Consider the following 20,708-nt stretch of genomic DNA (forward strand, 5'->3'; position numbering starts at 1 on the left):
TGAGAATTTACAGGCAAAACAGGAGAATAATTGGGTGGGGTATTTTGATAGTCTGGCCTGGGTGGTGGCTCTGTGCAGCTCTTTGTAAATCTTCAGGACAAATATGACTTCTGGCAGAGGAGCTGAGTGCTGGGGACACAAAGATAAAGAGAGCATAGTCCAGCTTTCTTGGCACTCACGTCATTGGGGATGGGAAGAGGAGATAGATACAACAGGCAATCAGGCTTTCTCTTCTAGCCTTGAAATCGAGAGAGAGTAAGAAGGAAGAAAGTCAGAATAGTTCGGAACAGCAAAGACCCCTTGGTGTACTTCCAGTTGGGAATTCAGGCAGATGGGGATTCTGGTTGAGGTGAGGAAGTGGCGTGAGAGAGGCGGGAAAGGTATGAAGACCCAGTGTGCAAAAAGCCTCCCTTTTTTTTTTTTTTTTTTTTTTAATGTGACAGCATCATCTCATTTTTTAGTTCCTCTTCAGCTGTTGTAGCAGAAACCCCATCTGAGTTCCTTCAGGGTGGTCCACCTTTGCGTGGAGGTGTGCCTGGGAGGCCAGCAGGGTCCCGGTCAGCATCCATTCTGTGCCCACGTCCCCTGAAATGCTCTTGTCCTTTGTCCTTGGAGCATTGGGATCATTCTGTGTCTTTTTTAAGTGCCAGGAGACTCCGGGAAGCTGTCCTGAGACCACCTGCTAAACTCACTGTGTGGTCATTCATTCCTTTTCAGCCATCTACTTCAGGAAGAGGACACAGGGCTCATCTTCCCTGGGCTGTCCAGAGCCCATACTGTCCTCTGCTCTTACCCGAAACTCTTTCTCAGCATGCAGAGGGTATTTGTTAGTCTAAGAGGGTGGAGCTCAGTCTGATGAAACTGAAGAGAAATATTTTTTCATGCTTGGTTCCCTTTCCAGCGCTGAAGGGCATAAGCTTCAGGAACACAAAAGCCAAGAAGAAACTTGCACACTCCTTTTTTTTTTTTTTTTTTTCCCTTCATATTTCAGCAGCCCTCCTTGGAGATTGCGTAGTGCCATGGCTGCTGGAATGAGGAGAAAGATGTGGGAATGAAGAATGTATCTGTAAACAGTTGGTTGCTGTTTCAAAAACATTTCACCCTGGCCGGCGCCGTAGCTTAACAGGCTAATCCTCCACCTTGCGGCGCCGGCACACCGGGTTCTAGTCCCGGTTGGGGCGCCGGATTCTATCCCGGTTGCCCCTCTTCCAGGCCAGCTCTCTGCTATGGCCCGGGAGTGCAGTGGAGGATGGCCCAAGTGCTTGGGCCCTGCACCCGCATGGGAGACCAGGAGAAGTACCTGGCAACTGGCTTTGGATCAGCGTGGTGCGCCGGCCACAGCGGCCATTGGAGGGTAAACCAACGGCAAAAAGGAAGACCTTTCTCTCTGTCTCTCTCTCACTATCCACTCTGCCTGTCAAAAAAATTAAAAAAAAACAAAAACAAAAACATTTCATCCTGTGTATGGTGGCAGGATTGCAAAGGGACCTGCGTGACTGGGGTGGATCTTGGACTTTGCCCTTTATGCAGTTGTTGAGGATCACACATGGCAGCACCAGGATTCCATTGTTGTTCCCACAGATGATCAAACATGGCAGCACCAGGATTCCATTGTTGTCCCCACAGATGATCAAACATGGCAGCACCAGGATTCCATTGTTGTCCCCACAGATGATCAAACATGGCAGCACCAGGATTCCATTGTTGTCCCCACAGATGATCAAACATGGCAGCACCAGGATTCCATTGTTGTCCCCACAGATGATCAAACATGGCAGCACCAGGATTCCATTGTTGTTCCCACAGATAAAATCTGGCGGCCATGTGAAGACCTGATTGCAGTAGAAAGGCAGTGAGGAGATTCTTGTTGCTATTCAGGGAGAGATAATGGAGACCTGAACCTGAGCATTCCTGAGGGAAGAGAGGATTTGAATGGCTCCGGGTATAGATTGTGAGTCACTGAGGCTGAGAGGCTGGCTGAGGTCCTCCTGGGAGTGTAGGTGAAATTCTAGGAAACAGCAGCAGGTAGCGAGAGGGAGACCGGATGGCACTAGGTACCTGTGAGCGAGACTAAAGGAAGAGGCAGTGTTGGAAGAATCAGGACGATGATGTTCTGGAAGCCAAAAGACAGAGTAGCCAAGGACCGAGCAAGCATTTCATTAAAATAAATGCTCTGCAAAAACTGCTGGCTCTGCTTACACCAGCCCCCCCCCCCTTGCTGTTTTCCTGCCGCTTAATAATACCCTTGGGTTTAATAGCTCTGTTAATTGCCCTCCCTTACAGCCTTTCCCTGTCCTTCCTGTTCCAATGGCCTAAAAATGATTCCTTTAACATTAGTATGGCCTATACCATTTTACCGGCAAATTGGACTGGTAGCTGTGCATATGCTATGCTTCTGCCCAATGTAGACATTATTAGTGGAGATACCCCTGTCCCGATTCCTTCCTTCGATTATATTGCAGGAAGACAAAAACGAGCTGTACAATTCATTCCTATATTGGCTACGTTGGGAATTTCCACAGCTATGGTTACAGGATCCACAGGACTGGGAGTTGCGGTCCAAAACTATAAAGATTTGTCCCAACAACTTATTAATGATGTACAATCCCTATCCTCCACCCTTCAGGACCTCCAAGACCAAATCGATTCCCTAGCGGAAGTGGTCTTACAAAACTGTAGGGGCTTAGACTTGCTTGCCTCCGAACAAGGAGGTATTTGTTTGGCTTTGTAGGAAAGGTGCTGTTTTTATGCTAACAAGTCCGGCATGGTTCGCGACATCTGGAGCGTCCCGCCATGCCATGGCTAAAAACCCCCTGTGGACAGGATTCAATGGACTGCTTCCTTACTTGCTACCACTTCTAGGCCCCATTGCTGGTTTGCTTGTTACACTATCTGTGGGTCCTTGTATTCTTAATAAGCTGATGTGGTTTGTTCGTGAACGCCTTTCAACCGTTCAGGCTCAGAGCGCTAAAAACCGCGGAATCTAGCCTGTAAATTTTAGGATTAAAATTTGTACAAAAACAAAAAGTGGGGAATGAAGGACTTCTGAAAATTTACCTGCTAAAAAACTAGGAAGTTTCAAGAAAGGTTAGTTTCTGGGAAACTGCAACTTAGCAGATAACAGGGAATAGCAGTTTGGAAACCCCCCTTGTGCAATGGTTAAGATAAGTAAAACTGATGTGTACTGAGATAAGCAGGAATGCTGTATACTAAGATAAGTGAAATTACTGTCAACAAAAACCCCCTTCCCCTTTGTATTCACTTGCTTAAGGTAACTTTGTGGTTTTTGCCTTTAAATACTGCCTGTAACCCTTGTCCAGGACCTCACTCTCTCAGGAGGGAGGGGTCCGTTTTGCGCAAAATGTAAATAAAGCCACCTCTTGCATTTGCAAAAAATAAATAAATAAATAAATAAATGCTCTGCAGAGCTTCTCTATACTGATAATTTCACTGTCAGTGCTGTATAGCCCATGGAGTTTCTGATTCTTCCCACTGAAAGACAATTTTAATTCCATTTGAATTCATTTTCTATGAACTTTTAGTGTACCCTTGCATGATCTCTAGGGTCCTTTCTGCTCAAAAGTTTGGATTCTGTGGAAACATTTTATCTTTTTAATATTTATTTATTTGAAAGAGTTACACAGCGAGGAGGCAGAGAGAGAGAGGTCTTCGATCCGATGGTTCACTCCCCAGTTGACCACAATGGCCAGAGCTGCATCGATCCTAAGCCGGGATCCAGGAGCTTCTTGGGTCTCCCACGTGGGTGCAGGGACCCAAGGACTTGGGCCATCTTCTATTGCTATCCCAGGCTATAGCAGAGAGCTGGATCGAAAGAGGAGCAGCCGGGACTAGAACCAGCGCCCATATGGGATGCTGGCGCTTCAGGCCAGGGCGTTAACCCGCTGCGCCACAGCGCCGGCCCCAGAAATGCATTTTAAGAGAAGAATTTTGTGAGGGCTTCAATAGAGGAGGGGAAAAAAATTTCTGATTCAGATACCTTTTAATGAATAATGGTTGATCAGCAGGAGTGTAAAGAACAGTGGGTTTGAATGCCCATTTCCTGTTCTAACTGATATCTTTTGACTGCAGAAGCAAAAATGCAAGGAACTTGTTGCTGTAATTTCTGGTGAATGAAACTATATGAAGGGGCCTCAAAAAGGCCCTGGGAAAATAGAATTAAAAGATAAGATTATTTTGATTAAAAATTTTTTGCGTTCATAATATGCATTTTCCATGAACTTTTTTTTTTTAAGATGTTTATTTATATATGTTTGAAAGAGTTACAGAGAGAGGGAGAGACTGAAAGAGATCTTCCATTCACTGGTTCACTCCCCAAATGGGCACAACAGCCAGGGCTGAGCCAGGCCAAAGTCAGGAGCCAGGAGCTTCATCCTGGTCTCCCACATAGGTGGCAAGGGCCCAAATGCTTGAGCCACATTCTGCTGCTTTCCCAGGCCATAGCAGTGAGCTGGATCGGAGGTGAAGCAGCCGGATACAAACCATGCTCATATAGGATGCTGGTGTTGCAGGAGGTGACTTGACTTTCTACACTACAACACTAACCTCATTTTCCTGTGAACTTTCTGAAGTACACATACATGTGAAATAGTTACAAATATAATGGAGCCAATTTTGACTTGAACATAATTTTCTACTTTTTGAAATGTAAAAAAAATGACAGTAGACTTAAAAGCTACTATTGCCCAAAAAATATATGTTTAAGTTCTCTTGGTTTCTGCTTTTTGGAGTTGAGAAAATTGGACAGGTTGAGCATTTGTAATTTGAAAACCCCAAAATTGAAATGCGGCTAAATCTGAAACTTTTTGAATATAAACACACCACTCAAAAGTTTCAGATTTTGGATCTTTGAATTCCAGATTCTCAACCAGCAAAGTTCATGCAGACATTCCAAAATTCAAAAAATTCTGAAATCTGAAATATTTCCAGTGCCAAGCATTTTGAATAAAGGTTATTTAGCTCATAGTAGTAATGAGGAGAAAACAGATACTTAGACTTGAAAATTGATCTTGATTTGGTGGTAATGCATACCAGTGACAGTTAGTAGTATCTAGAAACTAATTCCTTGACTAGATGGGAAAGAAAATGCATAATGAGAGATTTTCTAAAATTAATTTGGAGAAAAACTTACTTCACCAGATGAGAGTCAATATTCTATTGTGTTTTTAAAAATGTGGAGGAGAAGGCCGGCACCGCGGCTCAATAGGCTAATCCTTCGCCTGCGGCGCCGGCACACGAGGTTCTAGTCCCGGTCGCTCCTCTTCCTGTCCAGCTTTCTGCTGTGGCCCAGGAGTGCAGTGGAGGATGGCCCAAGTCCTTGGGCCCTGCATCCGCATGGGAGACCAGGAGAAGTACCTGGCTCCTGGCTTCAGATCATCGCAGTGTGCCAGCTGCAGCGGTCATTGGGGAGTGAACCAACGGACAAAGGAGGACCTTTCTCTCTCTCTCTCTCTCTCTCTCACTGTCCACTCAGCCTGTGGGGAAAAAAAAATGTGGAGGAGAAGAAATTGGTGCCTGCTTTTCTATGTCTCTGCATGGCTTCCTTTTCTGCCGTGTCCCTTAGTGTGGTTTCCCCAGAGTTCAGTGCATGTCTGGCTGTTTTGTCCTTTTCTGCCCTCCTGTCCTTACCCTCCAATCCTCTGAGTTTAGCTGTGCTCTGTAATGAGTGACTCCTAAGCCTCTTTGAACACAAACTGTCTCCAGAACTAGATAGCCATAGTGTGAATACTTACTGGGCATTTTCAAGTAAATATCCCAGGCACTACACAATAAAGGTGTTCAGGATAAGACTAAAAATCTCCCCTCATCTGAGCAGACCAGCTTTCTGCACTGACTTCTTATCTGCCTACCATGATACCACCAATCTTCAGATACTTACGCTTGAGCTCTGGACTGTTCTTTATTGTCTTTCTCTTCTGGTATCCCATCAGTTGCTAACCCCTGCAACTTCTTCCTCTGTGAATCTTTTGAGTTATTTGCTTCTTTGCTCACATAGACCCTTGTCCCTGCATCATTGCAGTTGTTCAAGTCCCTTAGTCTCTCCTTATTCCAGTTAATTTTATACATTGCTGGCAGCTAAGTCTGCTGAGACCATGCAGCTCGTTATATCCTGGCTGCAAACCATCAAATGACTGCTAGTCAGTTTTAGTATCCCATACTTGCAGGGCCCAGACCATCCTTCCAGCCATCTGTCCATCTCCACATCCATAACCAGGCCAAACATGCCGTAGTCTTTTGTCCATGTTGTCCACTTTGTGAAAAGTATGTTTCCTCCCCTTTCCCACACCTGTCAAGGTCAGACTCATGACAGTTCGGCCCTCTCATGTTGGAACGTGACTGCAGACTGCAGGCTTGAAAGTATGCCACCCCTTTGATCACCTAGTCCTGATTGTGGCAATTCATCCTGTAAAACAGTTACTATACATACGTATCTGACACGAGGGCTCTTGATAAACATTCATGGAAATGTGTGTTATGAAAAGGCTATGCATGGGGGCCGGTGCTGTGGTGCAACAGGTTATTGCTCTGGCCTGAAGCGCTGGCATCCCATATGGGCGCTGGTTCTAGTCCCGGCTGCACTACTTCCCATCCAGCTCTATGCTATGGCCTAGGAAAGCAGTAGAGGATGGCCCAAGTCCTTGGGCCCCTGCACCCACGTGGGAGACCTGAAGAAACTCCTGGTTCCTGGCTTCAGATCGGTGTGTCTCCTGCTGTTGTGGCCATCTGGGGAGTGTACCAGCAGATGGAAGACCTCCCTCTCTGTAACTCTTTCAAATAAATAAAATAAATCTTTAAAAAAAAAAAAAGGAAAAGCTATGCATGGATTACATAATTTTTATACCAAAATAAACTAAAAATTGTATTTGCTATGAACTTAAAAAAACTTCTAAATTTGTGTTTTTAAATTTTATTTACTTATTTTTATTTTATTTGAAAGGCAGATATATACACACAGATCTTCTATCTGCTAGGTCATACTCTAAATGCCTACAAAAGCCATGGCTGAGCCAGGCTGAAGCCAGGAGCCTGGAACTCAATTTAGGTCTCCTTTGTGGGTGGTAGGGACGCAAGTATTTGAGCCATTGTCTGCGGCCTCCCAGGGTGTTTAGGAAGCTGGATTGGAAGCAGAGAAACCAGGATTCAAATTAGACATGCCAGTATTGGATGCAGTTGTCCCAAGCAGTGACTTAACTACTCTGCCACACGCCCTCACCTCCAGGAACTTTTTGAAGTACCCTTGTATGTGTAAGATTATTTTAATGCAATAGAGCTTATAAGATACTAGAAATAACTGAACAAAATGCAAGTTAAAAAATAGATGACACATATACAGATATGCTAACATAGAAAATTGGCCGCTGAATGTATATTGTGATTTTAAAAAAATGTAGGTATATACATATTTGTGTGTTTATCCATGTGGACATAAAAAAGTGTGAAAACATGTACATAAAGATGTTGAACAGTTATTTGTGTGGGGGGGAATTTGCAAGGAACTTTTATAAATTATTTTGTCCAAAAATGATACTACTTTGCTAATAATGGGTGATAAGCTTACTGGTGTTTATTATATGATTATTTGTGATTGATATTTAAAAAAACTAAAAATGGATTTTATGAGATTAGTGTTAGAATTTAAATGTATCTTAATGTCAAGTATTTATCAGGACAAGGATGCTGTAAAACTGGTATTCCATAAAATATTTTCATTCAAGGGCAAGAACATTTCCCCTGACAGACAACTTAGTTCTTCCTAAATGTGGGTTTCTGTTGCATATAAGCTTCCTTGAATTCACACAGCCAGCAGGAAAGTGTTGGGATGAATACCATGCTGCATACACAAAATCAAAACTGAGTCAGTTGGACCTGTGTTGTACGAAGTGAGTGTCATTCTTCTTTATATGCTTTTTTAAATGCATACCAAGAGACGTAAATCATGTATGTTCATTCTAGGTAACATCAGCACTTCTGAGATCTACGAACGTCTGGAGCAAGAAATGACCACGTAATTAGACTTTTTTTTTTTCTGCTAAGCTTTTCTCCATCGATCTAGTTGTAGCAATGTTTAAAATTACCCATAAACATAGTGAAACCTCGCCAGTTTATTTTCCAAAAGGACACAGCATAGAATTTTTTTAATGGAAAGAACTTGCTGTATAAGATGTACCGAAGTTAAAGTTAAGCCTAAATGAGACTCAAGTGTGTTGGCAAATACACAGTACTCCACATGGAGGAAATGGAGTTGCTTAAAGTGACCTTTAACATGTCATTGAATTAAAGTGGCTTTGCAATTATTAATTTGCTTTTTGATTGTTTTCAGTCATGAAAACAAGATCAGCCTCCAATAATTTCTTTAACTTGGTATCTAATTTTTCTTTTAAATTTTTATTTATTTTCATTTTATTTGAAAGAGAGAGAGACAGAGAGATCTTCCATCTGCTGATTCACTTTCCAAATACCTGCAACAGCCAAGGCTGAGGACAGACTGAAGCCAAGAGCTGGAAACGTAATCCAGGTCTCTCACATGGTGACAGGGACTGGAGAACTTGAACTACTGCTGCTACCTCCCAGGGTGTGCATTAGCAGGAAACTGGATCAGGAGCAAAGCTGAGACTTGAACTTAGGCACTCTGATAGCGATGCAGGCATCCCAAATTATGTCTTGACCACTGTGCTCAAGGCCACAATTTTAAATAATGACAATAGGATTACAATTTTAAATAGGATACAGTTTTAAATAATGACATAAAACATCCAGAATAAATATAGTCACTTTAAATTTAACTCACTTCAGAAGCTTTTTGTTAATGATTTACATGTGCTGTAGAGCTCCCCAGAAGAGCATGTGACAGGTGTCCAAAGGTGTGAATTGGTGTGTATGATTCTACACTATCCCATACACAGTCTGAGAGAATTGAAGAGAATGGAGGGCCGGCGCTGTGGCGTAGTGGGTAAAGTGGCCGCCTGCAGTGCCAGCATCCCATATGAGTGCTGGTTCAAGTCCCAGCTGCTCCACTTCCAATCCAGCTCCCTTCTATGGCCTAGGAAAGCAGGAGAAGATGGCCCACATCCTTGGGCCCCTGCACCTGAGTGGGAGACCCACAAGAAGCTCCTGGCTTCAGATTGGCGCAGCTCCAGCCATTGGGGCCATCTAGGGAGTGAATCAGCAAATGGAAGACCTCTCTATCTCTGACTCTCTCTCTCTGCCTCTGCTCTCTGTAGCTTTGCCTTTCAAATAAATAAATACATCTTTTAATTTAATTCATTAATGTGCTGTACACTGTTATTTAATGCTATAACTAGTACTCCAACAGTATTTTTTCACTTTGTGTTGCTATGTGAGGGCAAACTGTTGAAATCTTTATATATACTAAACTGATTTTCTGTATACAAAGCGAATTGAAAATGAATCTTGATGTGAATGGAAGGGGAGAGGGAGTGGGAAAGGGGAGGGTTGCGGGTGGGAGGGAAGTTATGGGGGGGGGAAGCCATTGTAATCCATAAGCTGTACTTTGGAAATTTATATTCATTAAATAAAAGATTAAAAAAAATGGAGACAGGCACTTGGAAGATGAGAAGCAGATGCCTCCAGATATTCCTGTGAAGAGGCATTATTTTGGGGGAAATTTATTTTGTTTTGGGGGAAATCAAAAAGAATTTCTGTTTTAGTCCGCATACACAGATGGTTGTTAAAAATGAATTACTGATTTTCAAAGCATGAATTACACATGTTAAATGGGGTTTCCTTTTAATTATCTCTTGGTATGTCAATAACACTTGGGTAATAATTATTGAGTTATCTATTAACTAAACTTAGTTTTCCAATTACATCTCCTCTGATAAATATTTTATATATTACAAGGTTTAACATGGGGGAACTTTTGTTTACCAAGGTTTCTGATGGGTTGAGCACCACGTGGTGAGAGGCTGCTTACCACATAGCCATTTTATAGTTTCTGCATGGTTCAAACACACATTTTTATTTGAAGATGGCAAGTAATGAGTTTTTTTTAATTAATTTATTTATTTGAACGTCAGAGTTACACAGAGAGAGGGGAGGCAGAGAGAGAGAGAGGTCTTCCATCTGATAGTTTACTCCCCAATTGACCACATTGCCCAGAGCTGTGCCAATCCAAAGCCAGGAGCTTCTTCCTGGTCTCCCATGCGGGTGTAGGGGTCCAAGGACTTGGGCCATCTTCTGCTGTTTTCCCAGGTCATAGCAGAGAGCTGGATCAGAAGTGAAGCAGCCCGGACTAGAACCAGCGGCCATATGGGATGCTGGTGCTTCAGGCCAGGGCATTAACTCACTGTGCCACAGCGCCAGCCCAGTAGTGAGTTTTAAAACTAGGGATGTTGGAATTCTGCATTTCATTTAATAAAGTTTACAAGTTAATTGTTTAAGAATGCATGAGAGTTCTTGTTTTCCTTTTTCAATATGAAGATTCAACAGGGGAGAATTAACTCAACATTTCTAGTTTGGTTTTGGAAGTTGCATATGTCTTTTATTGTTAAAATAGTTTGTATTTAATGATCTGCTATTTTAGGATAGCTCATGGTGGCCAGTTGGCCAGATGATATGAAAATTAAATTTTTGGGGGCCGGTGCTGTGGCTCACTTGGTTAATCCTCTGCCTGCGGCACCAGCATCTCATATGGGCGCCGGGTTCTAGTCCCAGCTGCTCCTCTTCCAGTCCAGCTCTCTGCTGTGGCCTGGGAGGGCAGTGAAGGATGGCCCGGGTGCTTGGGCGCCTGCACCTGCATGGGAGACCAGGAGGAGGCACCTGGCTCCTGGCTTCGGATCAGCGTAGCGCCGGCTGTGGCGGCCATTTGGGGAGTGAACCAACAGAGGGAAGACCTTTCTCTCTGTCTTTATCTCTCACTGTCTATAACTCTGCCTGTCAAAAAAAATTTTTTTAAAAGAAAATTGTATTTTTAATTAACTCTTAACATCCAATCCCTGCTAGCTCAATAACCCAAAAGGCCAGTAGACCATTTTCTCTTTTGGTTCTACTTTCTTTCTTTCTTTCTTTCTTTTTTTGACAGGTAGAGTGGACAGTGAGAGAGACAGAGAGAAAGGTCTTCCTTTTTCCGTTGGTTCACCCCCCAATGGCCACTGCGGCCAGCACACTGCGGCGGGCGCACTGCACCGATCCGAAGCCAGGAGCCAGGTGCTTCTCCTGGTCTCCCATGCGGGTGCAGGGCCCAAGGACTTGGGCCATCCTCCACTGCACTTCCAGGCCACAGCAGAGGGCTGGACTGGAAGAGGAGCAACCGGGACAGAATCCGGCGCCCCAAGTGGGACTAGAACCCAGGGTGCCGGCGCCGCAGGTGGAGGATTAGCCTAGTGAGCCACAGCACCGGCCTTGGTTCTACTTTCTGACCCATTGTTTCCATCTCTCAGCAGAGACCACTCTAAAGTGCTCTTCAGCTGGTGCTGATATAAAGTAGGCATGACAGCAGTGATGGGTCTTAACTGGTGCCAGGATGCCACAGGCCCCTACTCTGTTTCGTGCACTCACTGGAGTTCTCCGTGGGCTTACTGTGTGCCAGGCACTGACCCAAGTGTATTTCATGTATTACTACATTACTATTCTTATCTCCATTTACTATGGGAAAACTGATGCTTAGAAAAATTAGGCAGCTTAGAAGGCTTAAGACTGTGGTCACACAGCAGTTAAGTGAGGAGGTGGGATTTCAACTGAAGCAGAAACTGTTCTTTCCCATTCCACTGTGTTGTCAGACATAGTTGTCTGCTTACCATCAACTCTCCTTCCTGCAAGGAGAGTTAAGGATGGTGATTTACATAGAAAACTGAAAAAAGCAAGGATGAGTGGTCTATGTGGGAAACGTGCCTGAATGAGAAGACAGAGTGTGAGCTGTGCTGTTGTTTTCCAGGTACGCCTACTACTACAGTGGAATTGGTGCTGGTGTGCTTGTTGCTGCTTACATTCAGGTTTCGTTTTGGTGCTTGGCAGCTGGAAGACAAATATTTAGAATTAGAAAACAGTTTTTTCATTCTATAATGCGCCAGGAGATAGGCTGGTTTGACGTGCACGATGTTGGGGAGCTGAACACCCGGCTCACAGAGTAAGTTTTACGTTTTGTTCAGATGTGGTCTTCTTCTTAATAAAAATGAATTCATTGTCATCAGATCAGTAGAAAAGGTTGGTGTATCGTCACTCAGGCTTCTAATTGTGAAGCTAAGCTCCTTCTGAGCAACAGCTGTGGCTGGTGCATCTGTTTTGTTCCCAATGTCCTGGCGAGGCATGAGGGTACCTGCATGACTCGCACTGAATAAGGGATTGGACTTGAGAATCTAGAAATCTGGGAGGGTGCAGCTGAGCAATGAGCAGCTGGAAGTTTTTGGGTGGAATGCTTTTTGAGCATGCTTACTGTATGTTTAGATCCTGGGCTAAAGTAGACTAGAGTCCCATTGTGAATGACAGATACCCGACTAGGAACTTTAACCCTGCCAGACAAAGCAGATACCCTTATTATCAACTAATTTATCCCATAATCAAAACAAAACTGTGTTCAGGAGAAGAGTTCTGTGTTTACAATTCTGACATCGATTTCTAACACCTTCTGTTCTTTTAGTGATGTCTCCAAAATTAATGAAGGGATTGGTGACAAAATTGGAATGTTCTTTCAGTCAATGGCAACATTTTTCACCGGTTTTATAGTAGGATTTACACGTGGTTGGAAGCTAACCCTGGTGATTTTGGCCATTAGTCCTGTTCTTGGGCTCTCAGCTGCTCTCTGGGCAAAGGTAAGTGAAGGTTGGGTATTAAATTGTGACTTTTCCCATCCCTATAGAATTATGTGTTTACCTTATGATGGCACTGGTTCTATATTTGATACTTGCATTTAAATCTTTTGTTCAGAATCAGCAGGATAAGCAGATCTGATCTTAGTGAGTGCTCCCCTTGCCAGAACTCCATGCTGTCCTTGGCCCTGTGATTGTCTGGGGAACAGTTAGAAAGAAGTACTCATCATCTACCTTCATAAAAAGGACGTGAACTCAATGCCCTATTCACATAGCAAATAGAGGTTCAAGTTCAGTGAACAGCACATGTGGCCCATGCCATTAACAGCTTTGGCATTAGCGCATTTGGGGTTTGTAGATTTTTTTTAATTTGCAAATTGATTTTACAGTTTTGCCAGCATTGTAAATCGATCTGTTACTAGATTTAAATCGGTTTTTCAAAATTATTTTAAGACAGTACATTTTTTCTAGTTCCATGTGCATGTAAATCCTTAGCCTCCAGTTGTCTCTCCAAGTAAGGAAGGTAGGATAACACAGTGGCCCTTCCCACTGTATACATCCTCCTCTGTATACATCCTTGAAGTGATTTTTTAAAACTTAATTTCCTTTCAACATGGTTCTGGGGATTTGATGTAAGGGTAGGACTGTCCCGGAACAAATGTCCCTATATATAATTTTTGTTGCGTTCAGCGTGGTTTGGAGAAGATGCTACAGATTCATGTAGTGAAAAGATGTAAGTCATGGAAAACCAAAGAAAACCAAGCCTAACACCAAGTAAGTCTGGCTGTTAGTATTTAAAAGTTTTAAAAATGTTACCCTGGAAGACAAATGTTGTTTTTGCAAACAGTACTGTTTGTTGAGTGTCTGCTCTCAGACAGACAGACACGTTGGGATTCTGAAGCATACATATTGTCTGATTTCACAGAGGAAGAAACTGAAGTTAATTTGTTACTTAGACTAGCATAGAGTTGAAGTGGAGTTCCTGGTGGTTATTGGTTAGTTTAAATATTTGGCAAAAGCTTCTAGGTGTTAATTGATTTTTTTGTTTGTTTGTTTACTAGGATATTAAGCAAGGTGCAAACTCCTCACATCAGTGCTTGTTGAAAAACTATCAGAAGTATATTGGTGTCCATTCTAATTTCAGAAATTGGACCATAATTCAGTCTTCTTATAATTAATTTTAAATTCCTTCAGATACTGTTACTTTAGTAAAAAGGAAATGATTTCAGATGGATTTCTCAAATTCTCTGGTTGTCAGCCATGTTTTTAAAAAAAAGTGAGCTTTTGTCCAGTGATTCTGAGATACTCCTCCCCAGCTGATACTTGCCAAAGCAAACAGGACCCCAGTCACACCCAGTGTCCTATCTAGGAAGTCTTCTTATACCTGTGTTCCCAAGACCCTCTTCCCCTGCCGTGAACCAACGGCAAAGGAAGACCTTTCTCTGTTTCTCTCTCTCTCATTGTTCACTCTGCCTGTCAAAAAAAAAAAAAAAAAAAAATTTTTGTACGGGTTTTTTCCCCCCTCATTCCAGTTGTGATTTTCTTAGTTCTAGGTATAAAAGTTAACTTTTGATTGTATTCTGAATTTTCTATAATGTTAGGAGATGCTGGCTTCTGTTTAAATCTTTTGCTTTAGGCCGGCGCCATGGCTTAACAGGCTAATCCTCCGCCTTGCGGCGCCGGCACACCGGGTTCTAGTCCCGGTTGGGGCGCCGGATTCTATCCCGGTTGCCCCTCTTCCAGGCCAGCTCTCTGCTGTGGCCCGGGGAGGCAGTGGAGGATGGCCCAAGTGCTTGGGCCCTGCACCTGCATGGGAGACCAGGAGAAGCACCTGGCTCCTGGCTTCGGATCAGCGAGATGCACCAGCCGCAGCGGCCATTGGAGGGTGAACCAACGGCAAAAAGGAAGACCTTTATCTCTGTCTCTCTCTCTCACTATCCAGTTTGCCTGTCAAAAAAAAAAAAAAAAAAAGCTATTTAAAAATGCCTTGCTCATCAATTAAAAATCCTTTGAAACAATAGAAAACTATCAGCAAGGAAATAAAAGTTATTAAAAAGGGCAAAAAATTTAGAAAAATGAGAGTTACAGCAAAAGAAGTAAGTCCTACTGGGTTCTATCAAGACAATCAGAAATGACAGGATAGAGTCATGAACCTGGAAATGGAGCAATAGAATTCACCCAGTCTGGAACAGAGGGAATGAAAAGAGCTGCAGGAACCTGGGGAGCAATAAAAGACGGATCCAGCATTGGGATCGTTGGCATTCCAAAGAAAAGAAATAGAATGGAGCTGAAGGAGTTCTTGAAGTCAGTGATTGCACACTTCCCATGTTTGGTGAAAGACAAACCTTCAGATCCAAGAAGTTGACCCCACCCCAAAAAGGAAGAAGCCAAAGAAAGCCATGTCCAGGCACATCACAATTAAAGTATGAAAATTAAAGGAAAAAAAATCTTGAAATAAACCACAAAGAGGACTATTAATTTGAGTAATGTCATAGTTCAAGTCAGAAGCTGTGTATGTCAAAAGGAAGTCGCCCATTGTTTTCCAAGTCTATGAAGACAACAGCTGTCACATGCGAATACTCTCTGATGAAACTGTGCTTCCGAAATGGCCATAAAGTGAAAGCAGGTTTAGATCAAATAGAACTAAAAAAGATTTTCACTAGTATACCTTCTCTAAAAGATTGGCTAAATGAAATTCTTCCATGGAAAACAAATGATAAAAAGAATTTTGAAGCTTTAAGAAGGGAAAAGGAGTAACAGATAAGGGCACAGACAGTAGACTTTGTCCCATGGTTTGCACCCCAGCCAGGGCTGGGGTCCCCCTCACAGTTTCCAGTGGAATTACCAGAGTCGCAGCAGTGGGGGACAGGAGGAAGCTGAGAGAGCTCCAGAAAGGTGGGCCCTGCTGCAGGTGAGGGTGCCCACCTTACCACATGCGCACCGTGGGGGCCAGCCCCAGTCTCACCACCCTTCTGTGCCAGGAAAGTGGTAAAGGGACCTGGCAGCCCAAGTGAACAATGTGGACCAGGGAGAGAGATGCGTGGGGTTAAAGATCACGACTCCTCAGGGTTCCTCTTCGCCAAAGATAGCTGAGAAAGGACAGCTGTGAAGAGGATAAGGAAAACCAGGAAGATGAGACCTCAGGTCAGCAGCACCCTCAGGGCTGGGACTGCTGAAACTTCAGTTACCACAAATGCTCAACAAACTCTCAGCCACAAGACAGCAAAGAGAAAACCACAGTGCATCCACCAGCAGAGGTTCACCTGCTGCCAAGGCTGAGCAAGGCAGGGTTGAGTAAACATTAGCTGTTTTCTGGTTTAGTCATCAACCAAGGAGAAGTGAGTATGAAGTTCCAGCAATACAAAATGAATAAAAGATTGAAGCTCAAGACCTCCATGCTTGCATTTTACCTGCTGATCAAATAATCAGAACTAAGTGAATTTTTTATGCAGCATTGGGCTTTTCATTTTTTTGATACAAAGATACTGCATTTTGGTAATGCCAAACATGGTTTTCAAAAAAGCATTTTTTTCCCCAGCATACCACTAAAGGCTTTTGAGCAGTCGCTTACCTGATCAAGTTGAGATTTTTGAAAACTTCATTTTTAATTTGTAATAAAGTTTTTTTTTTTTAAGATTGATTTATTTGAAAGGCAGAATTACAGAGAGGGGAAGACAGAGAGAAAGAGATCTTGTTCACTCCCCAAATGGCCACAACAGCCAGGACTGGGTCAGGCCAAAGCCAGGAGCTTCATCCAGGTCTCCCATGTAGGTGCAGGGGCCCAAACATTTTAGACCATCTTCCTCTGCTTTTCCAGGCACATTAGCAGGGAGCTGAATCTGAAGTGGAGCAGCTAGGATTTGAACTGGCACCCATATTGACTCAGTGTTGCAGGCAGTGGTTCTGCCTGCTGTGCCACAATGCCAGCCCCTGTAATAAAGGTTTTACAACTTTTTATTTTTTTCCAAGAAAGTCAAAATACAAACACCAGTTAATAAAGATGTTAGATAATTCTTTAAAAGATTTTTTATTTGAAAGAGAAAATCTTCCATCTGCTAGTTCACTTCTCAAATGGCTGCAGTGGCCTGGCTTGGTCCATGCTGAAATCAGGAGCCCCGGTCTTCCACATGAGTGGCAGGGGACTAAGCACTTGGGTTGTCATCCACTGCCATCTCAGGCACATCAGCAGGAAACCAGATTAGAAAGTGGAATAGCTGAGGCTCACAGGATGCTGACATTGCATGTGGTGGCTTAGCCTGCTGTACCACAACGTTGGCCTTGATAATGCAATTTTTTTCAAAAGAAAAAAAAGAGCCATTGATATGTTCGACTTGATCAGTGTAAAAGCTAGTTTACATTGTGAAAGCCCATATGAAGTAATAAAAAGACTGGCATGGAATGATAGGCAAACCACATATCTGACCACGAACCACTCTAGAATATGTAAAGAGCTTTCAGTACTCAACAGTGGGGCTAAGCTTCGGCCTATAGTGCGGGCATCCTGTATGGGCACCAGTTTGTTTCTAGGCTTCTCCTCTTCTGATGGAGCTCTCTGGCTGGGGCCTGGGAAATCAGTAGAAGGTGGCCCAAGTCCTTGGGCCTTTGCGCCTGCCTGGGAAACCTGGGAAGAAGCTCTTGGCTTCAGATAGGCCTAGCTCTGGCTGTTGTGTTCATTTGGGGTATGACCCAGTGGTTGGAAGAGCTTTCTCTTTGTCTTCCTCTCTCTAACTCTGCATCTCAAATAAATAAGTAAATAAATAAATAGAAAAATGCTCAGCAGTGAAGAAAAGAAGAATCCATTCAGAATGTGCATTAAATTGTAGACGTTTCCAGAAAGAGGATATACGGCTGGAATTAAGCACATGAAAAGTTGCTCAGTGTGGTTAGCCGTCATTGAAACACAGATTCAACCACAAGAAGCTGTCACTGCACATCTGTCAGGATGGCTGAATTTTTATTTTTTTGACAGAGTGGACAGTGAGAGAGAGAAAGGTCTTCCTCCATTGGTTCACTTCACAATGGCCACTGTGGCCAGCGCACCACGCTGATCTGAAGCCAGGAGCCAGGTGCTTCCTCCTGGTCTCCCATGCGGGTGCAGGGCCAAAGCACTTGGGCCATCCTCCACTGCCTTCCTGGGTCACAGCAGAGAGCTGGACAGGAAGAGGAGTGACTGGGACTAGAACCCAGTGTGCTGGTGCTGCAGGCAGAGGATTAGCATATTGAGCCGCAGCGCCGGCCAGGATGGCTGAATTTAAAATCGTGAGATAACGCATGCTGGAGAAAAGCAGAAAACTGGGATCCTTGTAGATCAACGGAGGGAACTGAAAATGGTGGAGTCATTCTGGGCGAAGGTTTTCCAGTTCTTTACAAAACTCAACGTGCAGTTACCATGTAACCAAGCAGTGACACTGCAGGCTTGTGTCTGGGAGAAAAGAAAATTTTGTTGCCATAATAACCATGTTTAGGAGAGCTTTATGGTGCTTTGTTAATAGCAACTGCCATAGGGAGACAGTCCAGACTGCCTTAGACAGGTGGGTGGCAACGAACCATCAGTTCTGGGCCTCGGAATGCTCTCCAGCCGTAGAGGGGAAGGAGCTGTTGACAGGTGCAGCACCCTGGATGAATCTCAGACTTACTGTGTGAAAAAACGCATCCTGAAAGCTCCCATACTGATGCCTGTACTTTTAAGTAATTAATAGAGATGATGAGGAAAGCAAGAGTAGACAGAGGTGGCTGTGGCTGTAAAGGTGGCCTGTGGACACCTGTGCGGGCTGTTCTCCCCTGCCTGTGGCAGCTGGTGTATGAATCTGCACAGGTAGTACTGTTGGCTTAGAGCTAAATGCATGAGTGCTTGGAAATCCGGGAAATTTGAGTAACATTGATGGGTTACATCAGTGTTAAATCCCTCATTGTGATATTGTTCAGTAGTTTTTAGATGGAACTATTGGGAGACACTGGATAAAGAATGTATGAGACAGTGTGTTTAGTTTTATATACCTGCGGGAGTCCACAACGATCTCAAATAGTGAAATAGATAAAGCACTTAAAATGATTTTAATAAAACCTATGTTAAGAAATGGAAAAATGATATAAAAATATAGTTCAAAATCTCTATGGTGGCCTAAAATATTAGTTCTGAATAGATGAGTTTGAATAACACAGACTTTCCTCTGTAAGACTTTTCAGCATATAGGAATAGTGAATTTTCTTTGTTAGGCTTTCTTACAAAACCATCAGTGTTTGGAAAAGGCATGGGTTAGTGTCCCTCATATAGTTTATGTGGATAATTAGGATAATGGAAGTATCATTAGGTTTTTTTTTTTTTTTTTAAAAAGGATTTATTTATTTGAAAGGCAGAGAGAGAGAGAGATCTTCCATACACTGGTTCACTCCCCAAATGGCTGCAGTGGCCGGAGCTGGGTCAGGCTGAAGCCAGGAGCTGCTTCGGGGTTTCTCACTTGGGTGCAGAGGCACAATTACTTGGGCCATCTTCCACTATTTTGCCAGGTGTATTAGCAGGCAACTGAATTGGAAGTAGAGCTGAATCGGAAGTAAAGTGTTGATTTACCTGCTATGCTGTAATGCCGCCACCCCCACTTTTTTTAAAAAAGATTTATTTATTTATTTGAAAGGCAATTAGAGGGGGAACGTATCATTCTGTTTGATATTAGAGGGACAGTAGAAGTTAACTTTCTTATCTCGGAATAGGTTCAAGAGTCTTTTAGCAGACAAAATCTTTGGAAAAACAAAAAGCAGAACGCTCGATAGTCTTATCTCTGCTTATAATTTTAGGAGGTAACAAGAAAAAAGGATGAAGATTTGTTGAATTCAATATGGTACCAAATATATGATACTGAAAGTAATTAAAATAGCCTGTTTTGAAACTGCCAACTAAAGAAATATTGCATAGCAACCTTACTGATGTTGGCTGCCTCCAGTGTGGGAGGTTGTGGCCTGGTGGGGAGTTGCAGAGAGGCAGTGCTGGAGCGTGTTACATGAACCTGCTGTACTCTGAAGACTTGGCTGTTCAGGCCTGGCACTGACCTTCCTGGCTCAGACCTGGCGTATTAGCAGGCAGCCCTAGGAAGAGTGCCCCAGGTGAGTCAGCGAGCTGCTGTTTCTGTACATATAGCATAATGTCTGCACAGAGCATAGTTAATGAAAGTTCACTTGCCTGCAGCCACCCCTGCTTGTATTCATCGTAACTCCTTTTACCTTCATACCCAGGTGAGGAAGGAGAGTACACTGTTAGAATAGCTGAGCTTTTGTGCCAAGAGGAAATAGACTGATAGTGCTAACAGAGTAGTCCACAACAGCCTGTGAATTATTTATTGAAAGAATGTAGTAGTGTTTACTCAGAATCTTGCTATAAATTGGTTGTGTGTAGTCTATACTGAGATGGTTGCCTGCCTTCCCAGTCCAGCTTCAGGTAGTAATCTTGGTCCTCCGCTTGCCAGTTGGTCCAGCTTTCGTCCTGCATGTGGCAGTGATTGGTCTCAGACTTGCTCCTGTGGCTGTCCCGTGAGGCTTTGAAGCTACGTGGACTCAGTCTTGACTCCTGGATATCCCACCCAATACTGAGCCTCTTCATGCTTCCATTTCCTCCGGTGTAAAGTGGGGGAAATAGTACCCACTTCTTGGGCAGTTGAGAAGCATGAAGGAGATCTTGCTCAGGAGACAAATGAAGAAACAAAGGGCATCTAGGAAACAGACCTCCCTGGTGGCCAGATGAACAGGATTCGTCCTGGAGCAGCAGCAGAGGAAACACTTCGCTTTCCCTGATGTTAAAACCTTCTTAAACCCTGTTAGCACCTGTCCCCCACCTTCCCCTGGCCGCCCACTTTAACACAAGTTATGTACCTGCTGTTGAGTGCGTATTATATTTCTTTGATAGGGTGCCTGTTTCTATATTTGTTTATGATTACA

General features: G+C 43.4%; 1 protein-coding gene across 2 annotated transcripts in view; it reads left to right on the plus strand.

Moving 5' to 3' along the window:
- The window catches only part of ABCB1 (ATP binding cassette subfamily B member 1), a 101,327-nt gene that overhangs the window by 21,506 nt on the left and 59,113 nt on the right, over window positions 1-20,708 (plus strand). For both annotated transcript variants that reach the window (XM_062179543.1, XM_062179544.1), the window contains 3 exons: window positions 7,972-8,023; window positions 11,912-12,103; window positions 12,614-12,785. In XM_062179543.1, the coding sequence (XP_062035527.1) occupies window positions 7,972-8,023; window positions 11,912-12,103; window positions 12,614-12,785 (416 nt within the window). The remainder of the gene's footprint in view (window positions 1-7,971; window positions 8,024-11,911; window positions 12,104-12,613; window positions 12,786-20,708) is intronic.

This window comes from Lepus europaeus, chromosome 20 (genome assembly GCF_033115175.1).
Source record: "Lepus europaeus isolate LE1 chromosome 20, mLepTim1.pri, whole genome shotgun sequence".
In the NCBI taxonomy this organism is placed as follows: Eukaryota; Metazoa; Chordata; class Mammalia; order Lagomorpha; family Leporidae; genus Lepus; species Lepus europaeus.